This window comes from Balaenoptera ricei, chromosome 4, assembly GCF_028023285.1.
Source record: "Balaenoptera ricei isolate mBalRic1 chromosome 4, mBalRic1.hap2, whole genome shotgun sequence".
In the NCBI taxonomy this organism is placed as follows: Eukaryota; Metazoa; Chordata; class Mammalia; order Artiodactyla; family Balaenopteridae; genus Balaenoptera; species Balaenoptera ricei.
In genome coordinates, this window is record NC_082642.1 from 105948370 (window position 1) to 105968487 (window position 20118).

The 20118-nt window shown below is 34.9% G+C and overlaps 1 protein-coding gene across 6 annotated transcripts in view; it reads right to left on the minus strand.

Annotated features, from left to right (window-relative positions):
* Window positions 1–20096, minus strand: part of DZIP3 (DAZ interacting zinc finger protein 3) — a 116805-nt gene extending 96709 nt beyond the window's left edge. For 5 of the 6 annotated variants that reach the window (XR_009502945.1, XR_009502944.1, XM_059921190.1 and 2 more), the window contains exons 1-4: window positions 19784–20096; window positions 7232–7333; window positions 3478–3547; window positions 117–272 (exon numbers count right to left, since the gene is read on the minus strand). Coding sequence is in view for 4 of the 6 variants with exons in the window: in XM_059921190.1 (XP_059777173.1) it covers window positions 117–272; window positions 3478–3547; window positions 7232–7263 (258 nt within the window). In the remaining 2 variants the exon portion in view is untranslated. Of the gene's footprint in view, window positions 1–116; window positions 273–3477; window positions 3548–7231; window positions 7334–9814; window positions 9976–19783 lie in introns of those variants that run through there. The other variant, XM_059921189.1, reaches the window with a different exon arrangement.
* Window positions 20097–20118: the final 22 nt, after the last annotated feature.

The window sequence follows — 20118 nt, forward strand, 5'->3', positions numbered from 1 at the left end:
CCCACATCTAGTGTCAGAAGTGCTGTGAGTATGGCAGTAGTGTGAGAGTAAAGGAACACAGTGTATCATATACACAGACCTACACTTCTGCTCCAAATATCAAATTATGATCTTACCTGCATAGTTTGGAAGGAAAAATCTTCTTGTAAGAACTTCTTGATATGAGGAACCACACCTTTTGGTAGAGTATTAATTGCATTCAATAACTTCTTCACTTCTAATAGCAGGTTAACAGGGACAAGATCAGTAGGTATGTTCTTTTCCTGTTTGTCCTAGAAGACATTATTAAAAATTTACACAATTATACATGTTCTAATTTACTCTAATATTAAAACCAGCTAAAGTATTTCTTTTAAAATAAGTTCCTTTACATGCTATATGTAGATCACTCTGACAGACTACAATAAGAATAAGACATTCTCTCTGCTCTCAAGGAACTTACAACATAGCTGAAAGTTTAAGACTAAAACTCAAGAAGCTTTAATCTAAGGAAGGCCATCATAAATGAATTTAAAAGTTATAAACAAAGCATAGATTCTAAGATGGGAATAATTATGTCTTTTTTTTATGGTGGTGGGATGGGAAACATGAACGATTTTAGGCTTAAATGTGAGTTAAGCCTTAAAAAATGGTTGCCCTTGAGAAAAACACAACATGTACTGAATTGGTCCATTTAAGGCGTTAAAAAAAATGCTAAGTTTAAAATATTAAATAGATTATTCTACAAAATAATATGAAAACTATATCCAACGGTGCTTTTTACATTATGTGACTAATGCTTCAGCTACTAAACACAGCAATTTGAAAATGAATAGCTATAATACTTCAAATTATAAATAAATTAGTATAATATAATGATTCTACGTATAATCTCAATTCAATCAGAGCCGAATAAATAGTAATAATCTTGGGACTTCAGGAACTGATCCTACAGACTTAATTCAGCTGTAGTTAATGGTTAACTGATAGCTATATAGTCAAGTCTTGCTGGATTTTCTATTAACATGAATTGTGAGGAACGAATGCGCAATAGAAATGAATAAAGATCCTGGAACAGATGGATGATGGCCTTCCTTCAAATCTTAACAAGATACCACAGTCCTTACACCCTGCTGAAACTTTGGGAATATGAATATGCAGCCACTGACCTCTGTATATGAGAACAGACAGGTTATTACTGCAGAGGCCATGTAGTCACTGAAAACGCAAAATAGTCACTGGTGTGTGGTGACTGTGACTGCCTGGTTTCTAACAGACCTGGAACCACCCAGGAAAGTAACTAGGAACCAATAAGGTCCACAGCAGGACTACTACTCTTCCTCTTCCTCCTCCTCTCCACTTCTGGTTTTGAGTCTTAAATTGAGATTCCTTCATTCCCAACAACACCCAACAAACACATCTTACATTTTATGGTACTTCATTATATTTACATCCAAAAATGTAGGAAATGTTAACAGTTTGCTAAATCCCAGTAAAGAGTATATGTGTTCATTGTACTAGTCTTGCAACTTTTCTGTAGGTTTGAAATTTTTCAAAAAGTTAAAAAAAAAAAAAGCTTCTAAAAAATAACCAAACAAACCTTTATAAAGAATGACCACATTGTCGCACTGTTGGTGGGAATGTAAATTGATACAGCCACTATGGAGAACAGTATGGAGTTTCCGTAGAAAACTAAAAATAGAACTACCATACAACCCAGCAATCCCACTACTGGGCATATACCCTGAGAAAACCATAATTCAAAGAGTCATGTACCAAAATGTTCATTGCAGCTCTATTTACAATATCCAGGACATGGAAGCAACCTAAGTGTCCATCAACAGATGAATGGATAAAGAAGATGTGGCACATATATACAATGGAATATTACTCAGCCATAAAAATAAATGAAATTGAGTTATTTGTAGTGAGGTGGATGGACCTAGAGACTGTCATACAGAGTGAAGTAAGTCAGAAAGAGAAAAACAAATACTGTATGCTAACACATATATATGGAATCTAAAAAAAAAAAAAAAAAAAGGTTCTGAAGACCCTAGGGGCAGGACAGGTATAAAGATGCAGATGTAGAGAATGGACTTGAGGACACCGGGAGGGGGAAGGGTAAGCTGTGACAAAGTGAGATAGTGACATGGACACATATACACTACCAAATGTAAAACAGATAGCTAGTGGGAAGCAGCTGCATAGCACAGGGAGATAAGCTCGGTGCTTTCTGACCACCTAGAGGGGTGGGATAGGGAGGATGGGAGGGAGACACAAGAGGGAGGAGATATGGGGATATATGTATATGTATAGCTGATTCACTTTGTTATAAAGCAGAAACTAACACACCATAGTAAAGTAATTATACTCCAATAAAGATGTTTAAAAAAAAAAAAAAAGAATGACCATTGTCAATAGTGCATATATTTCAAACTAAAGGTCAATTCTGTAATCAAAAGTCATTGCAGATCATCTAACACTAATTAACAAATTGATACACAAGTAAGATTATGGCATGAATAAAATTTTTTCAACAGGAAATACTATAAGCTTCATGTTTGTTAAATAATCTTATTATAAATACAATTTTAATTTTTAAGTTAGTTGTCAAAATATTTGATGCTCAATCCATTTTTGCAAAATAGATTTAGTATCTAAGCCAAATTCAGGTTAAAGTTTCCACCTCCTTTCCCTCTGTATTCCGAAATCTGTATCTAGAAATGGCTTTTCTGGATCCAATCCCCCTGGTCCAAGTGTACATATTGCACATATTGTATTTCATCTGCAAAATTTTTTACAGTGATAACCGCATGCAGGTGAATACTATGGTTATTTTACGTTTATATATTTTTCTCCTCCTAGGTTACTGGATAACCTTTATTAACAAATGGACATCAATCATTATATAAAACTATGTGGAAAGTAAAAATTACACTAACAAGAACCTAACAAATACCTCTCATCCATCCTTCACTAAACATAAATACATGTGATATTCACAAACATGTGTCTGTATTTTTTAATCTACCATAAAGTATATTGTCACTGGCAACAAAAGCTTTATATTAGTGTATAATTCAGTTATTCATTTAGAACTGGAGGTTCTGACAGTAAAGATGATAAAAACAGGAAAAAGAATTAACTTCAGAAACAACTCAATGAAATGTCTTACTAAATAAAATTCTCTGTGTATGTTTTATTTCTATGTGTATAGTGTTCATTTTGTTTGAATTTTGCTTTTAAAAGACAAACAAGAGATTTCTTACAATTGATTGTGGGATGTTTCTGGGCAAGTCAATTCAATTATCTACTAATTTTAACTTACAGTTAGGATTGGTGCTTAGAATGATAACTTTGAGACACAAATATCAATTATCAAAGAAAGATTTAGTGATGACCAGTAAGGTAGGAAAATTTTTAGCAGATAATTAAATTGATTAGATTTAGCATTCAATTCTCATACAGCATTAGTTAACTGACTACATTGTCTCTTACCAGTTGATCAGTTGATTTTTCTACCTTATTCTTGGTTTCCTCCTTAGCCTGCTCCTCCACAGGAAGATCCCTATTTTAAATGAAAAAGCATTATATTCAGAGCATCTCCTTACAAAGAACACAATTAAATTGTAATAGTAAAGAATGTGACATGTGAATTTTTGCCTGAAAGTTTCAGAAGTATAAACAATATGTACCAAAGACTGGTAATAGTGGTAGATGCCATATCTCTTTAGGAACTCAAGTTAAAGAAAAGAAATTATGCCATGACCTTACTGGATAGTGGCAGAGAGAATACAAAGCTGATGTAAAAAATTTTTCATCTTTAACAAACACACAATAGACCAAAATAATGGGAAAAAATAACTTTATAGCACTGTTTCTCAATGTAAAGAAAAGGTTGAAAAGGTTGATGTTTTGATTTGTGTGTGTACGTGTGTGTGTGTGTGTGTGTGTGTGTGTGTGTGTGTGTTTATGAAAATAATTGAGGTCTGGAAAGGATCTATCTTACAGAGATCTTTTTTTTTTTTTTCAGTTTCCTGGCATTGCAATTGTCCAGTTTTTCAAAATGGCTTTTTAAATTGAGGCAGAATATCATATTTAGAAATTATTAACTATTTTTATAAAAAGGAATAACTTGACAAGTTTTGCTGTTGACATGGGCTTGAAATGTGAACATATGCAGTATTATTTACTGAATTGAAAAATTTATTTATAAAATTGCTTTTGCCTATATACAGCACCATGACACAGGATTCATAATATAAGAACCATAACATAGGGTCATATATGATTTATATAATTTTCTTAATCCTATACACTAGCAGAGATAAAACTGAGGTGAGAAACTTATGTCAATTGATTGACTTATTCAGAACTGTACTTTGTAAATATTATCCTATTTTACTTCATATTTATGTACTCATTTGACAGACAATCATTTATCATCTACTATGTGCTGATTTTGTCAGGGGAAACTGAGACAGATAAATAATACAATATTGTCCACACAGGGAAAGTTTCAACAAAAGATGATTTATACACACAAACGATATTTCACAGTATGAGTCTCAGTGCTCTTTAAAATGTCATGGTAAAGAGAAACCTGTTAACTGTTTTTTCCTACACTTCTAAGCCCCACTCCAAAAAGGAACACAAGGAACTGTGTTATCAAGGAATGAAAAATACTGCAGCAGTATTCTGAAGCCTCTCAATGTTTAAGAGTACAAAAGGTACTCAAAATGGATACTCTACTTGCTAACTCTATTTCATGATAATCCACTCCTTAACCCAGTAGTTCTCAGTCCCAGATGCATATTAAAATCACCTGTGAAGCTTTGGAAATATCCAGATGTCCAAACTCTACTTCAGAGCTTCTTAATCAAACGTGTGGAACATGAGCTTCTATATTTTCCATAGGTTCCATTAACAAATTTTGATGTGAAAACTTAAATCATCTGTACTTCCTCCCCAACACTGAAATTGCTCTAGTAAAAGTTGCTAATGAAATCGTATTTGCTACTACAATAGCTTTGTCTTAGCTCTTCATTTTACCTAGCTTTTCTGCATTACTTAACATTATCCATCATATACTCCACCCCTCCTTGAAAACCTCCGCATCCTTCGCTGCTATTGGTTCTTCTCCTGGCCCCTCCAGCTGTCCACTTCTCAGTTTGTACCACTGGCTATCTCTCTTCCTTTCATTCACCTTATTCATCTATTATTTTAATAATATTTAATATAAAACTGCTTACATTAACACTATCAAACCATGCTCCCCATGTATTAGAACAGGAAGGTACATCAGTGGTCATATACGGCAGCTACTTTATTCTGTAGATGGGTAAATTAATGCCCAGAGAGGTCATACACTAGAAAGCAGCAAAGCTAAAACTAAGTGCAAAACTAGTATTTTTCTTTTGCTATTCTGCTACTTTTACCACCTGTGTACTTTATTCTGCTGCTGGGAGAAGCTGAAATTTTGGTATAACAATATACCTGAAATATTGAATATATATAGTATACAGTAATGTTCCATTTTTAGCTCTCTTTTTTCTTAGTACATTTTCTACTTAAATCAATCTCATTTATGCCCATGAATAAACACTCCCAGATAGGATTCAGGTCCTTCTTATTGAACTACCTTACCTTCAAGTCTCTAGCCCAATATATGACATAAAGTAGGCACTCAAATATTTATTGAATGAATAAATATAAAAACAAATAAATGAGCAAACTTCCATGAACTCAAATAGCACCCCATTCTAATGATCCACAAATCTATTTCTGCAGACTTAATCATTCTTTGATGCTACAGCTACACATTTCATTCCACCTACTCAACACTCTCCATAAGAATATCTTAGCGACACCTCAGTCTGGCTCATGTCCAAAGCTGAACTCATTATCTGTCCTCTCTTACTTTCTCAACACACATTAAACCTGTCTCCTTTTGTGATCTTCATATTAGCTAACGTTACATATTTCCTTCCGGTCATTAGAAACTTTCAAACCAACTCTACTACTCTTTTGCCCCTTTTCTCATATTTAAGTAGTCAAAGAATTCTGTTGATTCTAGTTCTATAAATCCTTCCTTTCTTACTATTTACTATTCCTATCATACAAGCCTTCATTAACTACTTCCTGAGCTATTACAATTGTCATATCTTGTCATCCTTCCCACTATCAACAGAGGTAGTCTTCCCAAAGTACAGTGTAAAATTTCATTTCTCTTCTTCAAATGTCAATGGCTCTGCACAAAATAAAGCTAAACTCCTCACCAGGAGTCAAAATCCTCCCCAAGAATTTATCTTAAACACTTTTTCTTGCTGTTTCCTCAGCCAAATGACCTCCCATCTGCTCTGTTTCTACACCCATCAAAAGCCACCTGTATCCTTTAAAGTTCAGTTCAAATGTCACCTTGTGGAAACCCACTGAACCCCACTCAATAATTATTGTTCCTTTCTATATATAGCCACAGCATTTCTACTATAACACTTATGTATGCATTTTGCCTAAAGATAAAATAACTTTTTATATATCTTCCTACTATATTATAATTCTCTCTCAGTACATACATTTCGTCTTAGTCTTTATTCCCTAAGTACCATGGAGGTAAGTAAATACTTGTAAAACAACACATTGCTTATTATATGAGATAGTGAAAGGTGGCAAGGAGATCTCCAATACTAACCTGCTCTTTAGAATTATATGGGAGAGGTACAAGCAGGCTGAACTTTCCCTAATTTGAGGGGACAGATTGACATTTAGCCTAGGCCCAGTTGAACCACTCAGTAGAGTCTTCTGTGTTACGCTTAGGTTACCTTCTATAAAATGGGAATAATAATAGTATCCACCTCACTGAGTTGTTATGAAGTTTATATAAGTTAATGTTTGTAAAAGCATTTAAAACAATGCCTGGCAAAAGCTAGTGTGAATGAGATAAAAGGTAAGTCTATGTAAGTGCTTGTTAAATGATAAATAAAACATTACTTTGTTGAGAATGGCCCAGGTGTGGCAAGTTATGGTACATCTTTCAATTCTTAGCTATTTAGCCAGGGTGTGGTCCTTAGAGAAATTTTCCAAAATTAGATTTTACCCAGTTTACATCTCTCACTAATCAAAATTGCTAAATTGTCTTGAAACATTAGGGTATCTCATTCACACTAGCTTCCCAAAGTTATGTGAAAAAGACCAATGTCGTGTCTTCAAAATGCAGCAACTGCAGCTGGTTTTTTGTCAACCCATCCCTTACCTCACAAAAAATTCTTCTGGTAGAGAATCCATGCTGCACAATATTCTCTTGCAAGTCTTATTTCAAAGCTTGCAGACTGACTTTTACGACTGCTGTTTAAAGCTGTAAGGAAAATAATACTTTTAGTGGGAAGGTAGAAGGATTTCATTCTTTCTTCCCACTATCTAAATAGTACATAATCATTAAGAAAATTTTGAAACTGCTATAAAACAAAAATCACAGTTTCATCATCCAAACATAAATCACTGCCTATACTTTAATATACTTAATTTTTTCCAAGCATAGGTATATCTTACCAATTTGTAATCATATTGAATAGGGAAGACTCTACATTACCTTTTTCACCACTGAACACTATATCAAAAGCATCTTTCATGTTATTTTATACTCCTAGTAAACATTCTCAATGGCTACATAACAATTGGTTGACTGGGGTTTCCTTGCTCATTTCCTTACAGTTGGACATTAAGATTGTTTCCCATTTTTTTCATTATAAATTAGTATTATGATAAACTCCACTGCCTATGAAGGATTTTCTATATTTATGATTAATTCCTTACAGTAAATTATCAGAAATAGAATTCCTAGGTCAAAAGACACAAATATTTTAGGCCTCTAGGTGCATAATGCTAAATGGCTTCCCAAATAGTTTGTAATAATGTATTTCCCAGAGGTATAAGAAGTTTCTCTTTAACACAACCTTGATAGCACTCATTGTTTTCTTTTAGTCTAAAAATAACATTTACTTTTCCCCAAAATTGTATGATTCTCTATCTCCATTAATAAGAGAGGTGGGATGTAAAGAACTCTTGCATATTTTCTAGTTCAGATATCAATGGATGTTGTGGATATTTCCTGAAGGAAAAAAAAAAATACTGAGGCAAAATAAATGAAAACAAAAGAGGAATAGTGTATTATTAGCATATCTATTTATTTATATTGCTCTCTATTTAACTACCCTAAGACCAATTCTTCTAAAATTAGTCCCATTTGATCTCTTTTGCTGAGAGTTCAAGCCTCCAAACTCCATTGCCCTCTGTTAGGCTGACTTCCCTTTTTGATCCCACTGTACATAAGCCCAGGAAGTATTAGAGTGAAAGCAGGTAAAACTATTGCTTGGTGCTCTGGGGCAAAGAAAGAAATGATGAGAAAAAAGAAAAGAAAGTGGCAGCAATAGCATAAATAAAACAGACCTGGAGTGCCTTGCTGCCAAGCACAAGACTGGATAAAGTTTCTCATTTGTTGCCTCTAGACTGTTTATTTATTTCAGTAACTGGGTAGCCAGTTTCTCTAACAGCATATTAATATACACCCATAAATTAGATTGATAGAGCTTTTGGAGGCCCATTACTGAAAGGCAATTCAGCAGAGGTAATTCTTAAATCAAGAAAATATATTCCACAAGATCATTTGTAAGTCACCTGTTAAGAATTCAGATTGTATTTACTCAAAGGAACATTGTTTTAAATGAGGCCGAGTCTCCCAAAAAGTCAGAAAAAGCCAACAACATATAGAGGGGAAGAAAGAACTGTAGGACCTGAACCATCCTAAGCCTTGAGGGTTGAGAATCCTATCATTAACAAACTTATGGGGAGGGGACAACTCAGTTCCTGGTGTAAGGGCTAAAAGAAGTCCTGAGGGGATCATCTGAAAAACAAGTATTCCTAATCATGATACTAGCTATTTTCTATATTTGACTCACATCAGCTCTCAGTTACACAGAAAGGCTGGAGAAACAAGGGTAATTCTCCAACAATTCAATGTTAGCTGATACTTCTTAATCAAAACACAAGTGCAAAGATTCACACACACAGACTCACACTAAATTCCCTCATTTAAAATGGAGCTTTCTAACACCTCTTAGTTTCTTGCCCATCCTTAATAAAACACTTCTTGCTGTCAGTATGAATATAATTCACCTATTCAGAATCTAGTTCTGTACATTATTTTGTACTTTTAGTCTTATTTTAAAAACTCAGTATACAAAGTCATATGCCTATTAAAATTTGCATTCTCTATTCAAATACTGTTGAAATATACAACCTAGAGCCCATAATGAAGCAGAGAGAGGTTGGACAATCCTTGTTATTCTTTCACACTAAATTAGATCTGCTTCATTTCTTTAATAAAGCTGTACAGAAAAGAACATGGCTTTGAGAATTGTAGGATTGTGATCAAACTTTTTCTTTTATGGTTTCCTTAACCTCCCTGGTTATTTTAATAAAAAGTAACAGGCATTATTTCATAGCCAGAGCATACAAACGTGTGCCTTTTCCAGACAAAACAAAATCCTCTCATTTTCAGAATTTAAAAGCTCAGATATGGATACTTCCCCTTCTAATAAGCTCTCCTTCAGTTAGTAGCTGTTTGCACAGATCACAGTGAGGCTGAAGAGAGAGGAGGAAAATCCTCTGGCAACAAGGCAGAGAGGATGGAAGGCCTCAGCTAAGCTATTCAGTGTTCAGCTTGAAAAAGAAAAAGATATAAAATTAATTAATCAGTAAATCAGAAGGTAATTGGATCCTGAATTAAGAGTTAAGAAAGGCTAATGGCTTTCTTTTTCAGCCTGCTTTAAAATACAACCTGATGTGAATCTCTGTGATGAAAGGTTTTCCAGGAGAGGATCATCAATCCCATCATTTCCCAGAAGCTGAGCTGACATGTGAGGCAAGCCCTACAGGCAACAGCGGCAGCAGTAGCACTTTACAGCCTCTGTTGGGAACGAAGGTGTAAGTGCCTAGCAACAGAAAGGAAGTAGCCGGCCTGAAACGTTGCCCTGTATTTCTGAAATAATCCGAAGTCCTTACCATTCTAGAAGAGGCTGAAGGAAACCTTTAAAATCAGTGTTAACATGGGAGAAAGGGTGAATCCAGTTTCCCCTGGTGTATTCAATAGACTTTCCCTGTCAGCAGGAAACTTAACATTTACTCTGCCTTCCTGGAATTGAGAAACAGCTCTTCCGCAGGAACTATTCAGGTTCTGGCTGGTTGATCATAGGGCAAGTTAAAGTTCAGTGTCAATTTACAGCACACCTTTATCCACCAACCAAAATGATTTTATCTGCAGGCTGTTTTACTGGTTGAAAAATAAGGTATTGCCATCCATTTCTTGAAACAGTAAAATACCTTTCTTACTGCTCCCTCTATCTGAGCTTCCAGTTACCACTTTTCCTCTTACCTACTGAAATTATAACAAGCTTTTTTTAAATTGTAAAGGCTTTTCTTTCCCTACTTTTAAAGCTGTGCATATTCACATCAAAGTAGGCACAGCTCTTGTTTATAATTTTTCAATCATTCATTTAAACATTTACCGTGTAGCACTCCTGTCACCTCCCTGAATTGTATATTATATAAGTACATTGCCTTTAAATCCACTCAAATGATCATCTTAAGTCACCCGACCAAGTTAGAGGCTCTAATTGGCCAACAAGGTTACATTTCAATGTGTAGGTGATGTTCCATGGTCCCATGAATTTGCTACCCTTGTCAGCTCTGGCACTTACAGATCACAATGCCAGGTGGGAAAAGTGAAAAATACCACTGTAAAAAACAGTAAAACTAAAGTTCGCTTTTCTCAATGCTACTAGCTTGAAAACAAAATAAACAAAATAATATACTTGGTATTTTTCAGGACAGGAGTCCAATTATTGAGAACTTTCCTTATGCCAACTAAATCAGGGTTTCTTGGCACTACTGACATTCGGGCTGGATAAATATTGGTTACGTGAAGTTATCCTATGCATTTTTAGGATGTTTAGCAACATCCCTAGCTATCCAGTAGATGACAGTAGCACCTATCTCCCATCTCTCAGCCCCACTGTGACAACCAAAAATGTCTCCAAACGCTGCCAAATGTCCTCTAGGGGACAAAATTCCCCACAGTTGAGAACTACCTAACTAAATGAACGAGTTAAAATGAAAGGTTAATTAAATGAACATAGATTGTTTTCAGCAATAAAAATAGGACCATCCTGTTATTAGGTATCATGTATTATATAAACACAACAAATCATCTGTCTATGAGAAAGAGAAATGACAAAGAATCTCATTTAGTTTCCATCAATGTCAAAAGTAAGTTGAGAGGATGCATAGAATTGGTAGTTAAGAGCACAGAGACATTGGAGCCAGTCTGCAACGGTATGTACGTCAGCTTCGACACATACTAGCCATGCAACCTTGTGTGGAATTAACATCTCAGTTTCCTCATCTGAAAACTGGGGATAAAGATGATACATGCTTCACAGGGTTGTCGTGAAGAGTAAACATTTAAAACATGTAATTGAACAGTACCTGACACATAGTAAGGACTATGTAAGTGTTCCTATCATCATCTTTATTTAATTTTGTTTAAATTTGTGGCAAAATTAGTTCACTTTTCTTACAATTCTCTACCTTAGAGAAAAGCTATTATATGAAAAGGAATGGTAATAATGAGACTTAAGAATTGGGACAAAAAAATTTTTCAAATATATCCCATATGGTACAAATGGCAGCTTAGTTTGCATATGTTCGGCACTTTGCATTTTTCACATCAGCACATATTCATCTGCCATATTCTTTAAACTGCATAATATGCCGTTGTTAAAAATGTATCATTTTACCAGACCACTATTGATAAATACATCGTGTCCAGTTTGTGTGTGTTTGCGGGTTTTTTTTTTTTTGCTATGATAAACAATGCTGCAATAAACAATCTTGAACATGCAACTTGGTACAATTTTAAAAGCTATCTTAAAAGCTGAATTTACTATTTCAGCACTGAATTAAATGTACTCCAGAAGTTCATGGGTCTGTTAATAAAGCAAACCCTGATAATGCTAGTTATCGCTTCTGCTAGATTTTACCAAAAGAATTCCAAAACACTCCTTAAAGTTGAGATGTGAGATGTTTTAGCCACATATGAGAAGTACAGTAACCAGTTCAAGGCTGAAAAAAATATGAAGAGGACATTTTCTAGGAATAACTCCAGACATTTTGATGGGAGTTCCTTAAAACCAAACTTTTAACCATTATTGATCTGACTATATCTGCTAGCCAAGCAGCAACAGCCATTCTTGGTGGCTTTGAAAGGAGTAAAGCAGGTTTTCTATGGCTCTAGCACTCTCAAAGTCTATTTCTCACATGTTAGATAGATGCAGGTAAACAAGAAGGGCTAGGGCCATCAGGTTAAACTCAAAGAATAACAGGTTGAGGTTGTACCATTAGTTTATCAGCTGTGTGAAGAATAGGTGAAATATACTGATTATTTAATTTTTGAATTTTCCATTAATTTCTTCCATTTTGTATTTGATTAGGTTCTTGGCAAGGCCTCAAAATGAACATACCTAGGCAAGGGAGGCCAAAACACTATTTTCCCACAAGGAAAAAATACATAGTTTGCTTAAGTAAACTCCAGGACTGAGAGACAATGGTTGGAAAATCTTTGCAAAAGTTATCAGAAACCAAAGATATTTTCTGCCCCAAAATATCAGGGTACTCACTGTCCATCTCAGCTCTTGCCATTTAGCAAAGATCATTGTTAGTATTATCTGGCAGTTTATACCAGGAAGCAAGAAACTTGCAATGCATACCCAATGCCCCATATTTATAAATCTGCCAATATAGGGAACACCCTTGCCAAAATTAGCATCTTGTCTGAAGCAGGTATTTGATTCTCTTCAGATCTATTCAGTCACTATTCCTGGACTTACACAAGCAAACCTACAGAATATATACATTAATTTGTTACAAATATATGGAATGTATTGTACCTACAAAAATACGCACAGGTTAGAATTTACCTGAAAAAAAATCCAAATATTAAACTATCCATCAGTTTCAGGTTATTTACAGATAGCACTGCCAAAACCATGCTGTTCAAAAATGTAGCTTGGACTGTCAGAAGGACCATATGTTACCCCTAAGCAAATTCTCCAAAAGTGGAATATTTTCAGCAATTTCAAAATATTATGTTGTCATAAGTTGTTAGACAATAATGAAAAAAAAAAAGGAAACAAGACAGAATGTAAAGACATGACATGTGGAGATGATAATCAAGAATGGAATGGAGAATACAATATGTACTTGACTCTCCCACCACCAATGACCCTACCCAAATCCACCTTGATTCTCTGTCAAAGTTAAAGATTTTGGAGAAGTCCCCAATTTTTTTGGATCACATACTTCTAAAGCAGTAAATTCTGAAGATATATGAATACACTGAAAATACATGAATAGCAATTCATTTATGCTATTCATGCTATTGTAGGTACTACTATAATATAAAATAAAAAAGAATGAGATTAAAATAAGCAAAAAGAAAAGTTCTAATATCTGTTTCCACACCCTAATAGTCAGTTTCACATATCTCAGGTGTGCATATTCTACTTTGGACACCCCTGTGTCAGAAAATGACTTCACATTTTCATTCAGGAAACAGATATATACCCATTTCATGAACTTGATAATATCTATTTCCTAAAAGACTAGAAATTTTTAAATGAGATATGCAAAGGGCCCTGTTCTGCAAAAAGGAGGCTTTCAACAAATACTAGTTATAATTAAAAATGATTACCATACCTTAAAATAAAAGTATGTCATTTTCATCTTTACTTATCTGTAAAATTAGATTCAGAAACAATGGATAGTACCTTTTTTTTTTAAAAGGAAAACTTCTGATTTGGGGATGTGAAATTAGATGTGAAAATGCGGGATAAAACATTTACCCAAATTATCCAAACCTTGTATTCTTAATCTAGATTTGAAGTCTGTGAAATGTACATTAAAAAAATCAGGAACTGTCTGAAAAGTAAGAAAGTTAATTTCATGGTTTGGCAAATTAGCTTAATTATAATACTTGATAGTTGGGAGAGAAAACAGGAAGAAGAATTACAAAGGGAGAATAATTTTGGTTTATTTAGGTTTTCTGGCTTTGTGATGAAGGTTAACATTTCTGAAAGTTAAGAGTTGACATTAACTGTACAGACTGTTTCCTGGCTCTGTATAAAGGGTAAAATCAATTTAATATTAGTACATATTGAATTGTTTTAACCATAGTGGGGACACAGTATCCAAATGACCCCATGCCTAGACCTCTGCCAATTTTCTACCACTGATTTCTTTGCCTTGAATCTTTGGAACCTGGGCCAATGGAATTTCCGTTCTGCTGTTTATGCCTATTGAATAAGCTCTTAGTTTTAGATTTGGCCTCATGCCCTCACTAGCATGGAATTCCCAGTGTCGGGAAAATTTTTTTTCTTTTTCTAAATCCCTTGCTACAACCCCAGTGCCTAATACCTGGCGTACTTTAAGCATGCAATATTAATTTAAAGAATGAAGCCACCCATCCTCCTGCATAGTTCAAGGCCTCTGAAGGCAGAAGTAAAGAGTGAACCTGTATGTAGATTAAGACTTCTTTCTTTGTCGACCTAGAGTCTTCTTTTAGAAGTCAAAAGCAGCCCAGATGCTGCAGCTGAGATGGATCCCTATAGACAACCATGGGGTCAAGATAGGTCGCCTGTCCTCCGGCAACTACTTCTCAGTGTTTTTTGTTGGTTCTTCACATCTCTCCAACCTCTAAATACTTAAGTACTTTGGGGTTCAGTCTTTTCTATCCTACTCACCCTATATCATTTAGTCTCCAGGCTTTAAATTTTTATCTCTGGCCTTGACTTCTCCCTTAACTACAAATAATATATTCAACAGCCCACTCAATAGCTCCCAGATGTCTAGTAAACACCTTGTCATAACTGAAATTGAGCTCAAGATATCTCCCCTTCCCCACAAAACAGCTAAAGCAGAGCTACCCAGCCAAGTCATGCCTTGATCAGACTAACTGCACTCAACCCACAGACCAAGAAATAAATGCTCATGGTTTTAACCACTGAGTTTTGAGGTGATTTGTTATGCAGCAAATACTGATCAATACTCCACCCTAACTAAAATTGCAATTCTCCATCCTGACTCTGATATTTCCTATCCCCCTTCCCTGTTTTTTCCTATACTGCACTTATTACTAACATTAATATATTTTACTTATATCTCTTTTTTTTTTTGCTATATCTCCCATTAAAATAAAAGCTCTACTTGGGTAGACATATTTTGTCTATTTGATTCACTGTTGTACCCCCAGAACCTAGAAATGTACCTGCCACTCAAGCTAGCATTAAATATATGGTGGGTAAATGAATTAACAATCAGCTCTGTGTTCACACCTCTGATATAATTCCCTTAGTACATTATTCAGTATTCTACAAACTCTGCACATTCATCAAAAATACAGTTCATGACAGATACAGTTCATGATACTTACAGTTCATGAATCATACAGTATGATTCATCTAATATGACTTAAACCCTGGTCATGAGACATTAAAAAATTCCATTTTACTATTCAGCATTGAAGATATGCTCTTTTTAAGTTTTTCCAGAAGAAATAAAGGAGCTTCCCAGCCCTTGAGTTGTAAGCTCCTAAGCAAATTTTTTTTAACTCCCTTAAATGTGTTTCCTGAGCTATAAATTAGGAAAAATACCTACATCAAATACAAAGAACAGACAGGAATAAAAATGTACAAAGAAGAGGGATTTCATGCCATTCCTTGATGAAGGAATTGGATACTTAATATTTTGCCTTAAAAAAATATTATGTGTTCCTACAGCATTCTATGTCTCTTGAAAAGCACTTATTCTGGTTTGCTACTTTCCCAACAGACTCTAAGATCTTTGAAAAATAACTAGCATTCAGTGAATATTTGATAAATGAATGAATATTAGCATTTAAAAAATATTTACCAGAATGATTAAAATAATTAAACATTTTTTTAACTACAAAGCAGATGCTCACTTTAGCTACTGTCTTTTAAAATTTTTCTGGCATGAATAATCTTTAATAAAAAATATAGTATGGAAATATACTAAGCCTTCAACTTTTAAAAAATTATAAAAAGAACAAATATATTTACATGGATGAAATTTTTAAAGATAAAAGTAAAATTAGTGATTCTGAAGAAAAAAAAAATTTAATAAAACCAAAGTTGCTTCTTGAAAAGCTGAATAAAACAGACAAACCCCTGGAAAGCCCCACTAAGAAAACAGATAACATTATAATGAAAATGGAAATTCAAATGTGCAAAGAAGAGATTAAGAGAATTATTGTATACTGATGTAACTTTACATCAATAAATTTTCAAATTTAGAGAAATAGTTGGTATGCTAAAAATTTTTATTTCCAAAGCTAACACAAGAAAAGACAGAAAAAATTATCAGATCAATAACCATATTACAAATTCAAATATTTTCTAAAGATCTACCACTAAATAAGCTATCAAGCTTGATTTTATAGGCCAGTTGTACATAATCTACAAGGATCAAATGATTCTATTTGATTCTCATTATTCTACAGCACAGAAAAAAAGATGGAAAATTTCCAATTCATTTTTCAAAAGTAACATACAATCCAAATTCCAAGAGAGAATAAAGAAAAATTATTTTAAATTCTCCCAAACATAAATATAAAATCCTGAATAAAATATCTGCAGCATAGCAAATATAAGGTTTGCTACTACTTCTTGTGTGACCTTGGGCAAATTACTTCACCTCTCTCTCAGTTTTTTCCATCTGTAAAATGAAGATCGTAACAGTACCTAAAGCATGACGTTATAAAGATTAAACAGTTAAGTTCTTAGAACAGTGCTTGGCACATGGCAAATGCTCAGTATGTGTTTGCTATTATTATCCTAAAAATAAAATCAATATAATCCACTGTATTATCATTTTAAAGGGAAAAATAAGATACATAAACATTTAATAATTTTTTTTAGCAGACATTTCGGCAAATCTTTAAATAAAACTGGTATAAAGGGCAATCGCCAAAACATTTTAAAGAATATTTATCTCATGCCAATAGCACAAATTATACTAAGTGTTAAAATACTGGTCATTCCCATTCAATTAAGTAGTAAGACTACGATGTTCAATATCATTATGATTGTTTCATACTTTAAAGATTACATTAATAAAATAAAGTATGACAACAAATATTGCAAGGGATGAAATTATTATTTGCAGATGATATATAGCTAGAAAATCTAAGAGAGGAAGCAAAACTGAATCAATAAGGAATTTTAGTCAGTAGGCTGGATAAAAGATGTACCAAAAATCAGTTTCTCTTTTAACAGTAGCAATAACAAATAAAAAATTTACAGGAGAAAAAGAGAACCCACTCACAGTAACAAAAATTATATAATACCCAGGAATAAATTTAATGAGAATGGTACAAGACTATATGATAAGCTATATAAAATTTCATTGAACATAAAATACAACCTGAATACTTAATACTGACTACCTCAGCAGTTTCTATATCTTCCCTACCACCCAATCTAGAAACTTGGAATCCCTTCTAGTTTCATCCCTCTCCTCACTCTTCACATTTGAAATCATTCACTAAGTCCTGCCTATTTCACCTCATATATATTTCTCAAATTTGTCATCTTTTTGCTATCTCCACTTCAATTATCTCGGCTATCCTTTGGAAAGATTCCAGTAAATTAAATATTCTCCCTACTTCTGGTCTTATCCTCCTCAGAATCATAGCCTGTCTAGCTACCAGGGTAATCAATCTAAAACACAAACCTAACTAGATTAGGCCCCAGTTTAAAACCAGAGATCACCACTGAATTCAGGATGGAGTCCAAGCTCAAGGTTAATAAAGCCTTCAGTCATTTGGACCCAGCTTCATTTCCTCCTCCTCCTTTCCCCTCTTTTTGGGTCTTAAAACATGGCTCTGTTTCTCATATTAGGATACGCAAGTATCTCCAACAAAAGATGCTTCTCCTTCTCACAGCTACCATAAGTGGTACATCCTACTAAATTTACATCAATTTTTGGTGAAGTTTTTTGAGAAAGACGTTATTGTACATTAAAATAAATACGGAAGAGATGCAAAATTTGTGACTGCTCAAGTTAAAACGCAAGATTTCAAAGAAAGATGGCACTTACAGCAAACAGCCTTGACCCTTTCCCTCAGGACAAAATGGGGATAATCATGATGCATTTGTCATTATTAGTGAAAAATCTGACACTGCCAAACTGCTATCACTGTACTTGCCAAGGAACTAAGATGCAACTAATACCTGCTGAGAACATAACTATGCCAGGCAACTGTTCTAAATTCTTCGTTGGTTAACTCATTTTATAATAACTTGACGTGATTTCATCTCTACTACTCTCACACTTGCTCTCTACTCCAGCCATAGTGGTGTCCTTGCTGTTCCTTACACACATTCTCAGGCTCCCATTTCAAGGCCTTTGCCCTTGATATTCTATCTAGAAATCTTTCCCCTTAGAGAGCATAGGTCTCTTTTTCAACTCCTTGTAGTACTGATATTTCCTCCAATGTTGTTTTCTCTATCCTGACCTCCCATTTCCCTTCCTTTTAACCATAACTCTAGAAGAATAATTCTCTATTTTTTTTCTCCATCTCGCTTTCTTTACTGTGCTTGTTATTTTTCTTTCCACTATCAGAAGGTAATGGTAGGATTTTTGTTCTATGACAATAGGATTTTTACGTTATTCACTGAATCTAGTGCCTAGACCAGTGCCTAGCACATTCTAGGCTCTAATTATTTACTGAAGGAGCAACTTTATGAAACAGATACTACTGTTAGTCAAGTTTTACTTTATGAAGAGACTGAAGCAGTGAGAATTTGCCAGTGGTCCCACAGTAAAAGGTAGAGCTAGGATTTGTAAGCAGACAGCCTGGCTTCACTCTTTACCACAACTGCATGGTGCCTCTAATCTGAGCGGTGAATTCCATATGTACGACCTACTTAGTACATTTCCTTGATTAGACAGTTCCTTCCCAGCTGACTGGCAGGTTTAGCGCACTTTATACAATCAATTGTTTACAGAATGAATAAATGCATAAATACATTAATTACCCAATGATTTACGCCTCAATTATTATTTTAAGCTTTCAGACTTAATTTTTAAATTTTTAATATAAAAATAATTCCTGCCTTTAAAAAGTGACGTAGAATAGACTTTCTTTGAATTGACAAAACATTTCTGACAAATGGTTTAATTAAAAGGACGTGTACCCTATTCTTAAAATTTTATCCAAACTGGCTTTTAAAGCTTCATTCAACATTAGCATACATTAAGCAAAAAGCTCCAGAACCAGCCTGACTCATTTCATTATATATACACGCATAATATCATCTCTGATGAAAAACCGCGAACAGTGCCATTTCCTTAGACACCAAGAGTTATAAAACAATCAACTACGCCAGATAAAAACAGCACCTTCACTTACAAAAACTGACGCTAATCAGAACACCCTCCGGAGCAACACTTGGCCCAGGAGTCACCTGGACCAGCTTTCTCAAATAAGTTTGACAACGACTATCATAAGGGCATGACTAACTTGCCACCGAATCCGAATGGCCATAGGTTTACTCTGAGAAACCAACATTCCTGGGTAGAAGGGGTGGACAAATGAGAGGTTTTAAAAAGAGGCCCTCCCAGGCCGCCTCAAAATCTAGAGCCCAAGATTCTCCTCCTCAGAGCTCCTCACCGTGTCTAGACTAGGGGGAAGCGACCATTTCTCAGGTAGAGGATGATGCACAAAGGAAAAACTGGCCATCCAGCGTGAAGGCCGAGGAAGCGAACGCAAACACAGCTCACAGATTAACAGAGACCCTCCCCCGGCGCCCCACCGGCCCACCGCCCCTTCACAGGTGGAGCCGCAATTGCACTTCTCGCGAGATGTCTCGTCTTCACGGGATCTCGAACTGCAACCTCGCGGCTTTTCGGATCAGGGGATCTGAAAGGACAACTCCCAGCCCGCCTCACGGACTCACAAAGGGCTTCGACCCCCACCTCACTCTCCCTCCACCACCACACCCCTCC